We start from the raw sequence: 15,838 nt of genomic DNA on the forward strand, positions 1-15,838 counted from the left end.
TAAGTTCATTGCCGACAAATTTGTTCTAATTATAACATTTTCATCATTCAGCAAATGTTTAAGTGCTTTTAACTCATTTAAAATTTAAACTCATTATTTGTAAAATATAGCATATACGATATTAGATTTGATGTCTTTTCAAATTACACTAGTTTCGCTAAGGAATTGGTTATTATATCTTTTCGAAGTACACTGGTTCCTCTGAGTAATTCTTTCTAGTGCTGTAATCATGCTTACAAAATCCGAATATATTTAACAAACTATTTGGGGGAAAGCGCTCAAACATATCGGGAATATTTTTAACGCCATAAAATTGTTTTTTGTTTGCCTATTTCTTGCAGGTGGGTACCTAACTTTAAAATTTGCAACCATTCAGCAAACATTCTTTAAGTGTTAACATTTTATATTCAGCAATATATTTGGAAGATATGGTTTTATGATTTTTTAAAGTGTATTTATAATGATTCTTTCTCATAATGCAATGGGCAAATATAATCCAAGCATGTCGAACAAATTATTCAGCGGAAAGCGCTTAAACTATTCAGCAATTCTATTTACTCCAAGAAATGGTTTTTTTACCTATTTCTTGCAGTGTGGGTCAGTTGCTTACAAATATTCTAGAATGCAGTTAAAATACTTTTATTTTTAAGATAAACATTCAATTTATGCAAAATATATTTCAAATAGGGTTTGATGTGTTTAAGAAACGAACAATTCAGTGTAAAAGGCCAAAGACATTAAAGTATTGTATTCAAGTCAGAGATTTGTTTACCTGCATATTTTACAATGTAAGCTTATTGCTTAAGTATATTCAAGCATTTAGCAAAAAAATAACACGTATATTCAGCAAAATATTTTTGAGAAACGCTAAAAAACTAGATATTTCATTGAATTATTTTTCTCATACTATAAAATTCCAAATTGTACACATAGTATTCAGCGCAAATCATTCATCGAAGATTCATTTAGGATCAAGAAAAGTTAGTTTTTCTTCTTAATACTTTAAATAAACAATTTATACAAAAAGTAAGCCAGTATTTCTTATTTCTAGTAGTTTTCTAAATGTGATAATAATTCCTATATTCTTATTTTAAGTTTAACATTTCATAACGTATTGTGTTCTTAATACATAAAATACAACAAAAATACTATACAAACAATAAAAAATATAAATCAAACACAAAATTTAAATAAAATAAAACATTCCTTACAGAAACAAATACAAAACAAATAAAACTTCTACTAACAAAATTACAATAAAATTACAAATTTATATAAAAAAATGTATTATTTTAAAAGATACAAATAAAAAACAATAAAAAAAAAACAATATTAAGGAAATTTCTCATTTTAAAAGTTAAAAATAAAAAATTAAAGAAAAATATTATGAATAAATAAAAATAAAATATAAACAAATGAAATTTAATCAAATTAATAAAATACCTGCATTTAAATAAAATACTTTGTAAACCTTTTTGTTTTTCGTCGAAAATTGTTTTTAAGCAAAATTCTATTTTATTATAAATACAAAATAAGACTTAACATAAATATAAATAAATTCTGCCATTTTAAAATTTATTTTATGTTGTTCAAAACTGGAACTCTGATAACAGATAAGTAAAACTTCTTTTTTTGACTCAAGTAAATAACTTTTTAAAAATACTTAATTAACAAATTAATTTTTTTTATACAAAATGTTTCCTGATTATAAAAATTTGAGAATCAAAAAGGAAAACTATATGTCTGTTAAATTTTTAGACTTTTTTTCAAAAACGTAATTAAATTTAACATCCCTGGCATAATTTGTTAACATTTGTTTCAAACGGACAGACAGACTAATAAAATACATATTTTTCTTAAAAGGTAAGGTTTTTAAAATTCAATTAAAAAAAATAGGATTTATATAATCGTTTTATTAAAAAGAAAACACAACATTTAATAGAAACAAATACATACCTTGCTGCCACGCTCATTGAATATAATTTCTACATCAAGTATTGTTCCAAATTGCTAATTATATTTTTGGTTTTTGGACGCATTTCGGTTTTGTATTGAGGGATTTTTAATTTTATATTTTTATTTTTTGATTTGGATGTGTAAACGGATGCAAAACGACCACAAATCAAGGGGTTGGTTTTGTTTTTTTTGTTTTTTTTGATTTTTTGATATTTTTTTAATTCGAATTGAATTATTTCAGTTGAGGGAGGAACGATCAATAAAAAGAAAAAAAAAATATATATTAAAAACAAATTGGTATACAATCAAGATCAAGAGTAAATAAATTAAAGAAAAAAAAAAATTAAAACAAAACTATGTTTTATCACTTGTTACTAAATGAACAATTTTTTTTAAATAAAATGTTTTCAAAAATTCAACTCCGAATGCAACAAAACATTCAAAAGTCCTAAAGAAAAAACATTTGTAACTCTAGAAATGTACTGACTCTAATTTAGCAACTATATTTGTTGAGAATGCGTATAGGTCGCAAATTTTTTGGTTTAGAGATTTGAAATGGCGGATGAAACTTACCCCAAACATTGCCCTTAGATCGGGATCACGAAATCTGAATGGAATATTCGAGACATGCAGTCTCTTTGGCTGACTCTTGTGATCGATGGGGACTAGAGCTGAGGCCAAGGATGCGGCGGGTTGTGTCTGGACAGCGGAGGTCATGATTCCACTGGCGGCCGCATTTAAGCACGCTATAACCTGTGATGTTGTTTGTGATGCTACGGTACTGGACGATACGGCAGTTGGGCCGGCGGCGGCAATGTTTGCCTGCAAACTGGATGGAAGACCACTGACAATGGATGACACAATTGTGGCAGTATCGAGTCCTGACGATGTGGTAGCGGAGCTTCCGGGGACGGTGCCAACGCCGCCGCCCATCCCGCTGGCGACCACGGATGGCGCCATCTGTTGGGAGCTTGTTGTGACTGTTGACATATTGCTGATGCTGCTCTGTGAAGCGACCGCAGCGGCCATGGCAGCAGCGGCGGCGTTTGTGTTGTTGAGGATCATCTGTGTGGTAACAGCTGACTGATTTGCACTGTTCATGTCGAGCAGGCCTCCGGCTGCGCTTGTGACTATTCCATTTGTGGTGGGTGTGGCTCCGCCTCCCGCCGAAGATGTATTATTTGCACTGGAAATCGCCGCATTTACACCAAGAGTGATGCCGGTTACAAGACTTGTACTTCCTACCGATGACGTTGTAGCTGCTGCTGCGGCTGCTGATATGCTAATTGGTGTTGATCCACCTCCTCCGCCACCACCGCCAGCCGAGCCTGCGGTGCTATTTTGTCCAGCATTAAGTTCTGGTTCGGTTTTGATCAATACTGATGACTGTAGAAAGAAAAATTAAAAATAAAATAATTTAAAAACAATTTTATAAAATAATCAATTCTTGGGAAAGGAATAATTTTATTTGGGGCAAGGATTTTTAAGCGTAACATTCCCACTGCTGGAAAATTATAAAAAAACACACCATATAAGTGAAAATGTGAACAACAAACAACAAAAAACCAAATAGTATAATTTATCAATGCCTTAAGATTACAAAATTCCTCAGGAATATGATAATTCTAGAAAATACATGCGATTCAAAAAATAAAATACAATACAAAATCCTTAAAAATTACATATTTTTAAAATTCCAGTCACCACAAAATTATCAATCATTTTTTTTAATATTTCTGATATTTAGGGTAAAAAGGTCACATGTCACAAAAAGTATATTTTAACTCTACACATTCGAGTAGCAAAACAAAAATAATAACAACAAATTAATAAATTAATAATTGTTCTTTGATAAATTTAAATGAGAAAACCATAAACTTTATTTAATTATTTTTTAAACATTTTCATTTTCCATCGAGCAAAGATTCTTTTTCTCTTGTTTCTACGGAGGTATGTTCTGTGATTTGAATTCCTAGGGAAAGTTACCAAATGTTGCACTTTTGGGTCATTAAAATAATAAGGAAACACATTTTGCATGCATAAAATTATCCTCCCAAGATTTAATACCTTGAACCCTCTGATAAATTAATAAGCAACAGCGACTAAAAGAAGGGGATTTATTAGCACATCCTGAATGTGACTTTGGTGATAAAAGCCTTTCGCATGCAGAATTATTGTAGAAGCCAAGTATAGTTTCCTTCGTATAACTCAAATGAGGTGCAATTAATTTCTTCTTATAGCACACTACGCATATAATATTTCATAAGGACCTTTTCGACTACAAGCTGTTTCATATGATAAAGTGTTAGGGTGTGACAGATGTTCCCACAATTTCCACAATTTCATTAAAATGTTGTTAAGACTTTAAGATGTTTATAAAGTAAAATTTACCTCAGAATGTTTCCCACCGATGCAATTTGGAAATGCTTACAATTCAGCTCAAATTTAATCTAATAAAATGAGTGCTACGAAATCCTTTAAGAACTTAATACGGATTTCTATAAATTAATTGGAATATATTTTACATTGAGGTCTATCGTGAATTTCTCTAGAGATTTTTCTGTCAAAATACAGTGTGAGCCTTATGAAAATAAATTTCGGCTTACATCGGTGGACTGAGAAATTACACAGAGTGTGACAAAGTTCTTCACATTCCTGTAGTACGGCTTAAGAACGAATCTCTATACTTAACATCCTAAGAGCCGGTTTATGAATCTAAGGACGAAGTTGAAAATCTGAGGGTATTATCGCCAGCGAGGTAGGTAAGTGGATTATAACTTTTAGACAAAAGACAGGAGATCATTAATTAAAATGAGAAAGAGTGTCGGATACAGGACAGAGCCCTGTGGCACACCATCATTTGTTTTGTGGTCTTCAGACTACTATACTTCAATACTAATAATTCAGAGGTAAACTTTTGATCATCATTAGTGTTCTCAAAGTTCAAGAAAAGAAATATTCCGATGGAAAATTTACGATTTAAAAGACGGGACAAATGTCAAGTCCCAAGGGAAATTTTATTTTCGATAATTTTCAAAATTGTATTAAGCAAAAATGCATTTCTTCTAAAGTTAATAAGAATATCAATTAATATTGATTCATTCTTCAGGAAAGTATTATATATACTTATGTGATTTTCTCCGATGAAGTTTAAGATAATAATTGAAGATTAATTGTATTTTCAGAAACAGAAGATATCGAACAAATAAATTCTAGCATCTATCTTAGACAAAAAAAATTCGGATTGGAGGTTTGAAACATTGAAAGTTTGAGAAGCAACAAATTATCAAAAGTTATTGAATCGTAACTTTTGTCCTTTAGGGCGAGTTTAAAATGGAGTTAAACATAACCATGGCTTAAATTAAATCTGAAGCAGTAAAAACCTACACACAACATACAGACTCATTTCTTCGTTTTAAAGTTCTAACAAAGTTGTCTCTTTATAATTTTGGTCTAAAAATTATAACATAAGAACACTTAACTTTAAAAGGTTTTATTGTTTTCAACGAATTTCGAAAGGGCTATCAATATCTATCAATTTTTCATGCGTTTTCAATAATTTTGGAAACCTTGGACGATAATCTGAGAGATTTATAAATATGATTTTAGCTTCTTTAGACGTAGAAAAACCTTGTTTACGAAATTGATTTTTGATGCTTTTAATACTTTGAATCTTAAAAAAAATTATCTGTTTAAATTAATAGGGCTTTTAATGACAAAGAATGATTGTCAACAGAATTCCAAAGATTTTTGGCGGAAAAACATGCTTTTTGAGTATTCCGAATTGACTTTTTTACCATTTTCAAGGCGTATGGTGACCACATGTGTAGTTTTTGGCAACGAAGCAGCAATTTGATTGCAAGTTCTTCGAGCACGAACAAATAAAATGGATTTTGCTCATTTTGAAAAATTCGATTTTTTTTTTATTTCAGGCTATGATTCTATCATTCAACAGATATGTCGATATTGGACCTGGATTTGGAACCAATACCACTTAATTTTTTGAGCATTTTCTAACATTTTTAAAGTTAGTGGTAAAGCACGTGGATTCAAAGGTGAACATTCCTTTTCCCATATAAGTGTTCATGTCATCTGTCGAATATTGATGGTGGCTTTTATCTCCAGGTAAAGGTTGTTCTAAGTATTCGGATTTAACAGTGCTATAGGATGGAGCTTCAACAACAAAGCTGGTCAATGTATTATTGCCTCACGGCGAAAGTGGTTAAATATTAGTTTACGAATTAAATTCTGCTATGAAGACAGAACCTTCACGACATTAAATCACCCTCAAATATAAGAATGTCCTAAAGTTAGTCACAGGTCCTATTGCGAAAATTCGTACTTGGAAATCAAAATGTTGACTTCGTGAAATGTGGCAACTTTAGCTTCGAAGTTTTGACAGAAGATGTGAAAGCTGGCTTTGTCATTCGTACTATAAATCTTTTAAAACGGAGTCAGTGACAGAGCCCAGTAATTTTCAAAAATTACAATCTTTCCGGATAGAATGTCAGAAACGACCTTAATGCTTTATTTCTCCATTGCTGAAAATATAATGAGCAATCTCCTTATTTAACCTTTCCTTCAAATTTTATTTCTTTAACTTTTGACAAAATATACCACGACTGGAAAATCTATTCAAAACCATTTTATTATCAAGTTAAAACACACATATCTTATTTTTAGCAATTAAATGCTAAATTGTTTCAACTGCTGGTGAATTGAAAATTGTTCCACTATGCTTAATCCTTCAAAATCCTAACACCCTAGATTTTATTCTTAGCAGACAAGTTTGTAGTTTTTGGCACTGTGACAAAAAGAGTCATTCTTTGTATTTCACATCTTTTTCAGCATATTTTTCATCATCATCTTTTCGTGAAATAACTATCAATGTGTATAAAATCTTTTAGAATGACAAGCTGAAAGTTGAATCCTTATGACTTAACCTCGTATTAAAGTGCAATTTTCTGTTCTGAGAACTTTCTATCATCTATCCATCAAAAATACTAGAAGTATGAGAACAATTATTCCTAGATATTGTCAGATCATAGAATATCCCTAAATCGTACCATCATCCTGAGAAAGTGAGAAAGAGAATATTCTATGATTCACAAACCCACCGTCAACAATTCGAAATGTACTTAAATAAAGGGAAAATGTACACAGTTGTGGTCAAAAAATTAGCACTCAAATATTTTTAACAATTAAAAGTATTTATGAAATAAACGTTTAGTGTTGTATGGTGAAAATGGTTCATGGACTAATTTAGAATTTGCATATCTCAAGAAATGTATTGAATTGAGAGGCTTAAAAACGCTAATTGATTTAAAAGGATGCATCAAGGTACCAACTCAGTTCTCTCTCTTCATAAAGTTGATGATGTTTTCTGTGGTGCTATTTCTTTGACTGCAACTGTACTGCGTGTGTATTGTACTCACAAAAGTTATACACACCAATGTAAATGTCTACAGAACTCAACTCGCACACACTCGACGTTGATATTAGAAAAATAATACGAGCCGAACACATAAAACCAAAAAAGGACTTTATTTTATGTGCGGAAAAAGCTCTTGATGTTCTCCCTTGATAGGGGTTGGTATATTCGTATACCCATAGGGATACGGTCGATAGCACAATCTGAATCCGGAGTCGAAGCTGAAGCCCTCGTCAAAACGTCATTTCTATCATCAGCGTTCTATACACAAAAAAAAACACACACACACAATACCATCAAAGCTTCTGTCATCCCTCGTTTCAAGAGTCGAACAATAGAAACGCCACCGCCTTCCCACCAACGGCAACGGCAACGCTAACGCAACGATGCTGTTTCTGATTCTGCTCCTGCTGAAGCAACATTGTTTCAGTTTAATTAAAATGCTCGAACTCAAATGTTAGCATATCATTATAAGTTCTTGTGGTTTAGAGATGGAGGTCGTATAGAGTTGGGTCGGGTCGTCGTCATCGTCGAGTCGAATCAAGAGAGTTTGGTTTGGGAAAGGGATTCGAAACCCAGATCCTTGCTGTGATGCTGTGACATGAGTTTTGTTCGTATTCAGTCGAATGAAAGTGTGTAAAATGAATTGAATGTATGTTTTATATTTTATTTTATTTTGTTTTGTTCTTTCTCGTTTTTCTTCTTTTCTTCATCTGGGTTTTTTTCCGCCTCACCTCACCATCACGACTTGAATGGAAATAAAGAAGGATACTTTTTGTTTTGTGAGATCCTGGAGTTTTCTTTTCTTTTTTCCTTTCCTCAGAAGAATCAAGGAGTGGGAAAAGGAATTCTGTTTTGTATAGAGAAGTCGGTGTTAATGGATATTCTAATTTGCGATAAGTATACTTTCAGCTTATACTCCCATTCCCAGAACAGTTCCAGTTTCAGTCAGTCTCAGTCTTATAGTGGGATGAAAATTTCCCAAATGATGCTTCTCTTTGTTTGAACTTGAATATTTTCTCTAAGGAAACATCCTTTGGAAAGGGTATACGAGCATAGAGGAATTTTGGAGCTGACTTATCTTACGACGAGAGTTTGTGGTTTTTGTTGAATTCTATTAGATTAAATATTTGAACTGAAAAGGTTAAATAAAATCTTATTGGTCCTTTTAAAACTACAGTGAGTCCAGAGTGTAGTCTTGGTAAAATATTGGAATGTTTAATTTACCAAAGCACCATATCGTTATTAAAACTGTTGGTTAGTAATATAATTTAATTGTTAAAATTTAACTCAGTACAAAATAAGGAGAAAAGTTATGAGTTTTATATATTTTAAGAATTCATTTTAGAAATGTTAAACAATTCTCAGACAATAAGAAATTAAAAAAATTAGGTTCTAATTTAAGGCTATATAAATTAAGGAATTATGCAAGTGTTTTCTATAGTACTCCGAATACAAAAATTCGTACCGAAAATGCATCAATTTTTAATGTACAACTTTTGCCGAATTTTGAGGTTATGTTGCATTAAAAAAACTAAAACCAAATCATTTTCTGTTCGAGATGAGCAAATATGAAATAAGTGGAATAAACGATTGCTAATAGTACGTAGTTATGTTTTAAAGTAGGTTTCAATTATGTATTGAATTTTAATTTTTGTCATGCTATGTTTTCTATGTTTTTTTTTTTAACTTTCTTAAAAAAGAACTTCGTAGAAGAAGCAGAGCAAATTTATTGAGATGTTAATCTTGGATCTTGATATTTTGTCATTACTTAGTTATGAGAGAATTAATAATGCCATGAAATGTTTTCTATGTTTTTTTTTGTGCGTCCATCTTAATGGTGCTATGCGATATTTTCTATGTTATTTGCATATATTGTGATGTTAAAAAACTCAAAACAAAAATGTTATTTTTTAAAAATCACTTGATGATAAAAAGAAAGTGAAAACAAAACATAGAATTTTGTCTTGCAATGTTTTCTATGTTTTGTTAAACCCTTTTTTGCAAATCATTTCTGCAAAGAAGCAATAACCAATTTTTAAGTTAAATACTTTCGGGTTTATTTACTATTTGTTAGTGTTCAGATTTTAAATAACGACATGCGATATTTATGCCTTTTTTCTTAAAGAGTGTGTTGTTAACAAAACTGCAAATAAAGTGTCTATGTAAAATATATTAACAATATACCATTTGGTAGATATGATATAAAGCGATGATTTTCTATGTTTTTCCCAAATAAATGTGATAATGACAAAACTCAGAATGAAATCTTCGTTTAAAATGTCTTATGTCATTTCTTAGTTGTGACAATCATTATTATGAAAAGATATGAAATATTTTCTATGTTTTTCTTTTAAATTAATCCGATGTTAACAAAGCTCCAACACAAAATGTTCCATATTATTTTTCAAAACTGTGATTAAAATGGAAAACATATTGCATTTTATCGTGGAATTGTGAATGCCTTCGAATATTTCTACAAAAAACTCCGGCGAAGAAGCAAATAAAGTTCTGTGCATTCGAGCTTAATAATTTGCCATTTAACAAGTGACAATCTTAATAATGCTACACGATATTTTTTATGGTATTTTTTCTTTTCCAAAACTAAAAGCAACTTAAAAAAAATGGTTTTCTTCGAAAATCATTTAATGATAATAGGAAAAATGAAAACAAAACATAGAATTTTGTCTTGCAATGTTTTCTATGTTTGGTTTGCATTTTTTTAAAAATCATCTCTGCAAAGGAGCAAATACAATTGTAAATTTCTATGACAAATATCTCAAAGCTTATTTGACATTTGTTAGCTTAGACAATCTTTATAATGACATGTGATGCTGTTTATACATTTTTAATATTTTAATTAAGTGTCCAAGTTAAAGATCTGAATTTTATATCATTCCTTGGATCTTAGTTGTCTTAATAACCCAATGCGAATGATTTTCTATGTTTTTTTTGATGTGATGTTGACAAACTCAAAATGAAATTGTATTTCAAGACAAAAATTTGAAAACATAGAAAAAACATATATTATTTGTGATTTTTTCTTACAAAGCACTCCTGCGAAACAAAATTAAATACTTTTACATAAACAAACTTAATAATTTCCCATCTGTAGGTTTTAACAATCTCAATAATGTTTTGCGATGTTTTCTATATTTTTTCTAAATAAATATAATGCTGAAGAAATCGCACAATGAAAATGTATCGTAACAAAAATGATGAAAAGGAGAAACGATTCTTTTCAATAGGGGCGTATCGTATGCAAGGCAAAAACATAGAAAACATCGCAGGGCATAATATGAGTACAAATTATACATTTATATTCTTTTTTTTAAATTTTGATTACAGATTATGGACAGAAGTCAGCATGAAGAGGTAAACACCTACAACTGTCATCTTAATCATTGTTAAGGATAATTTCTTACACTTCCGGTTTTCGGTAAAGCTTCAAAGAAACCTAACGAAAAGAAACAACGATTTGACGCCCAAATCAATTTATATAATTATCATCTAATGCTTTTCACAAAATGCATTTCATAATGTTAATTCTTAACTAAATGATGTCATGGTTCATTTGAAACGACGATGTCGACGACGAACGAAAACGATGACGACAGTAATTTTCCATCATCAACTTACAAAGATAAGAAAAAGTAAAGAAAAATATCCTTCTCAATCAATACTTTGTCATAAAATTCAATTTTCAGCCAAAAAGGACGGGCAAAAACGCCGAAGACGACGACGACGACGCACGCGGCACAACTCCTCGCGACAGGAAAAATACTTTCTTCTTCTTCTTTTTTTTTCATTTAATTCAAGCTCCGTTTTTTTATATCTACTATTTAATTCAAGATGAAATTATTTTATTTTTTTTATCATCGCTGCTGAGTGGATTAGTTTAATAAAGTGCATAATCTTCTGTGCTGTGTCATTTTGCTAAGGATTTACCATTTTATCCTTGCGCACTTTTTTCCACTCCAACGAACTGTGGTCTAACGTTGTTGATATATAAAAAAGTTTTTACTGGAGTAAAATTTAAGAGGGGTAGGAAGGGGGTTGGTGCTTGAAGAGAGGATAAGTAAGGAAGAAATATAATCAGTTGAAACACAGTTGAGGGATTTTCAACGTCCTTTTGTATTTTAATACAAAACTTTTCGTTCATTTTTTTTCAATTCATTTAATGGATATGTCTTTAGGATGAGTATAAGTGAACGAGAGGGGAGGGGGGTGGACCAACGCAACAAAATACAAAAAAATGTCATGCTTTCAGACAAAATATTTTGGCATGTGTGGAAAAGGGGTGAGGTTATTGAGAAACGTAGGTGTTCTCAATAACCTCCCCCCTCTTTAAGAATTAAAATAAAGTTTCTTTTTGGAGGGAGGTCCTTTGGGGTCTTCAAAAAAAAAGATGCGTTTATTATGTACAATTTTAACAAAAGAAGTATAAGAAACTAAGGCGAAGTTTTTAAAAACCCCCAACCTAAAGCATCATTTTGGTTACGGGCCTGCTTCAACTCACTGTAGGTATCAGAATCCCTACAACAATTTTCCATAAAACCAGCACCTAGGGTGATATGCTTCCGCTCTCCCAGGTACCTATACGTGATGTCCTAGAAAATTGTATAAAACCATAAATTTACGCGAAAAATTGAGGATAGCGCCGACGACGGATGGAGTCGCTTTGGTTTTTCTCTGTCAGAGGCGGAAGCGATGTGAAGGCGGACGAGGAAATAAAATACTTAAAATTATATAGCGAATGTGAAATTTGGATCAAGTGTTCCATGACAAAAGTGGGCCACTTAGGAGTGTTGCAAACCACAAAACATACAAAAGTGCGTCACGTTTTAGCAACATCATCATAATAAGTCCGATTCAGTTTCCCAGGAGCCCAGGTTAACTTTTTCTGTGAATTTTCAAAATGAAAATGCAGTTTTTATTTTTAATTTTCAAAGTAGATTCCATTCACATGAAGAGTACATCATGCATATGCTGTGCAGTATATAGATCCAACACTGCCGTTGCTTTGCGCTCTTGCAACCAAACAACCTTATGCCTGAGGGCACAAACAAAGTTATTCAACTGAGTGGGATTTGTCACTGCATTTTCATGCTCCACTTGCCATCCAAATGATGTAGATAGAAAAGGAGCACACAACATCACACTCCCCCCAGACACCCCACTAAACCCCAACGACACGGAGACTGAGAGTGTAATGTGGCTTGACGCTTCTCTGAATAGAATAAGTTTAAATTTATGTTAAGCAAAAAAATAAAATAAAAACATAGAAAAAGGATTTCTATTTTCAGCCATCATTGAGAGCAGATAAAGAAGGTGACAGGCAGCAGTATAAAAAGGTCCTTGAAGTTTTCAAAAAAAAAGAAAAACAAAAAAATAATAATAAACAGGCAAAATTGTATTTTTACACCTTGAGGGCGATGCTGTGCAATGGTCAATTGTATACAGGAATTTGAATCCTTTTTGTTTTTTTGCACGAAAAATATACTTCAGGGCATCACATCACATAACATAGAAAAAGAGAGATGTACCTATATAAAATAGCTTGAAAGGATTTTTTGTTTTATAAAAATTTACATGAATGCGATGACATTAATGAGTTATATTGTTGAAATTTTTGTTGTTGTTGCTGCTGAAGAAGTATATGATAATGGCGAAAATTTTTATAAGTTCAAAAGGTTTCTTTGTGTTGCTATTTGAGCCTAATTTGTGTTTAGTGGCATCATTTTGAAACATAGGAACCTTTTATTTTTAATTTTCTTTTTTTTGAAAAATTAGGTTCTTCCTTAATTCCGTCCTGTTGTTTTTGAAAACATTCACAAAAAATAATACTTTTAAATGGATTATAACTTAGAGCGGATTTAAACCTGAATTCAATGTAAAAAATGAGAAATTATCTGTCATTAGAGAATTCACTTTGAATATTTTAAACTATCTGCTGTTTTACTTATTTTGAAATGACTTACTATCAGAAATTCATAAATATTTCCAAACATTTGTTTATACTTCAAGAAATTTCGACATTTTATTACAAGAAAATAGATATTCACAAAATACGAAGTTTTGAAAATTGGAATGCGATGTTAAAATAAATCAAAATTTATCATGCACAATTTCGAAACTGAAGTGATGGCAATAAGACAAAATTGAAATAAAACATAGAATTTTGTCTTGAAATGTTTTTGTAGTTTTTAACATAGCTTTTTTGCGAAAAAGCAAACACACTATCTTCGTGCGTAGTAACAACTTGTGATTAGTGAGTATTAGCACCCATAAAAGCCATGCGATGTTTCATATATTTAGTTCCAAATGAATGCGATTATAACAAATCTTAAAATGAAAATATGCATTTTTAAAAAAAGGTTCGTGTTTTTATTTTAAGAACTTACATTATGAAAATAAGAAAAATAAAAAACATAGAAAACATAGAATCACACAGTTTTAAGTATTACAACTTATCACCGAGAAATTAAAAATCAAATATACTTTCGAAACAAATTGTTATTATTCTGATGAAGGTATTTTTTACGTAAATGTAAAAAACTTTTAAATCATCAAAACTTTGGGAATTGTGTCCAGTTCAGAAAAATTACTCTGAGTTATCTTTTTCCGGCAAAAACTTAGTTGTGAGGGAAATGATTTCTAACATTTTCTACAATTTTATACTATTGTGGTACTGACATTAATTCACTAAAGATAATTACTTTTTTCCAGAAAATTTCAAAAAGCTCCTTTAATCAATTCAAGGTGCTCACAGTGCAATATTTTGAGGTAAATCATTTTAATGTCTATGAAGTTTGTATTTCGCTCTCGTTAGATGCTTAAAAAGAGGTAGGAAAGTCGAGGGGAACAAAATGGTGGACAGTTTTTTTCATAAATTCAAAACAACCACAAAAACAAATTTGAATATACCGGAACTGAAATTTTTAGCATGTAATACTTTTTTTTCGAAAGATTTAGCTGTCAGAATTTTACAAACAATATGGAAGAAAAAAACACTTACAAATTTTGAAACTTGAAAAATAGAAAAAGAAAATGTTTTGAATTAGCGCGAATTTCAGTTCTTGTATACAATTCTTAGCAATAACAGATAAAGTTTAAAAAAAAGCAAATTGATATTTATTCCCAAGGTAAGAAAAGCTACAAGAATACTTATGAATTTGTAGATACTCTTTGATATTATAAAAGGGTACGGATACTCTTGAACTTTAGAAAAACTGTTTGTTTTTTCAATATTTAATGCTCCCTAAGGACCAAAGCATAATACCCTATAATAATCTTTAAGTAATTTGTGTTTTTTAAATATTAAAGGTATTTCTGAGTACAAAACTTGAAACGTATTTATCTCAATACTTTTTTAGGTGGCCCGATTCATAAATCATAGCATTTTCAACTGATTGACTTAAATTGAATGTCCTTATATTGCGTAGCTTATTTGTTATCCACAAACATATGCCGTTTTTATAGGCAATTTTTTTGCAGGGGCTCTTAGTAAGGTCGTCGTACTTGAACCCTACGTCGTACTTGAACCCTAAAAAGGAGACGCCATTGTTATCTGCACGGCCACAATTTTTAAATAAATCAAATCAAAAAATGTTTGTAAGAACAATAACATTTCTGTTCCTTCGATTCTAAAATAAAATCTATGAAAAGTCTATTTTCGTAGGTTTCTAGGATAGCCTAATTTTTTAGGAAGAAAACTTGGCTCATTGCTCAGGACCAAGTTACCCTCTTTTAAATTTTATTTTTCAAAGTGAAAGTGATACAAAATGATGAAACCTCATAATGAGAAACCTTAAAAAGGTCTCGTTTAGATCACAAATTTGCTAATTTCGTCAAAAATGTATACACATAACTTTAGCCTCTAGTTTTCAGAAAAAAGGACAAATATCTATGGAGAATACTTTTAATTTAAAAAAAAAACTTAATTCAGTCAGAAGTCAAAACCTATAAAGTTTTCTAAGAACTGCTTCGACCAAGGTGTTCTATTCCATACATTTTTCTTTTTTCAGAACATTCTTAAGGCACTTTTTTTCAAAAAGTTTAAAAAAATGTTTGATTGTTTGTTTAGCTGTCTGTTTACCAAAAAATTTACTTTAAGATTCAACAGGAATGACGTGTTCAAATGTGGATACTTAATAGGAGTTCGACCCTTAACAAGCCTTGAAACTGACTTCATGATAATGGATTGCACTGAATTGCTTCCAATCGAAATTAAGGATTTTCCTGTTTCGTATGGATCGAGAACTAAAAAAAGCATCCCCAATTTTTTGTTGGTTCAATTATACTGATCCTTTCACTTATCCGTAAAACAAATGTAATACCAATAAAAAAAGGTAATTTCTTACTTCCTACTCAAATCTGATTTTCTATCTACCCTATTCTACCTATCTTGCCTAATTTTCCAATTTACCTAACATACTCGTGTGGTCCTTT

At 30.9% G+C, this 15,838-nt stretch overlaps 1 protein-coding gene across 19 annotated transcripts in view; it reads right to left on the reverse strand.

Annotated features, from left to right (window-relative positions):
- Positions 1 to 15,838, reverse strand: part of LOC129946217 (RNA binding protein fox-1 homolog 2-like) — a 453,881-nt gene that overhangs the window by 79,052 nt on the left and 358,991 nt on the right. For all 19 annotated transcript variants that reach the window (XM_056056318.1, XM_056056321.1, XM_056056331.1 and 16 more), the window contains 2 exons: positions 2,530 to 3,342; positions 1,957 to 2,010 (listed from right to left, as the gene is read on the reverse strand). In XM_056056318.1, the coding sequence (XP_055912293.1) occupies positions 1,957 to 2,010; positions 2,530 to 3,342 (867 nt within the window). The remainder of the gene's footprint in view (positions 1 to 1,956; positions 2,011 to 2,529; positions 3,343 to 15,838) is intronic.

The sequence above is a fragment of the Eupeodes corollae genome, chromosome 2, assembly GCF_945859685.1.
Source record: "Eupeodes corollae chromosome 2, idEupCoro1.1, whole genome shotgun sequence".
Taxonomy (NCBI): Eukaryota; Metazoa; Arthropoda; class Insecta; order Diptera; family Syrphidae; genus Eupeodes; species Eupeodes corollae.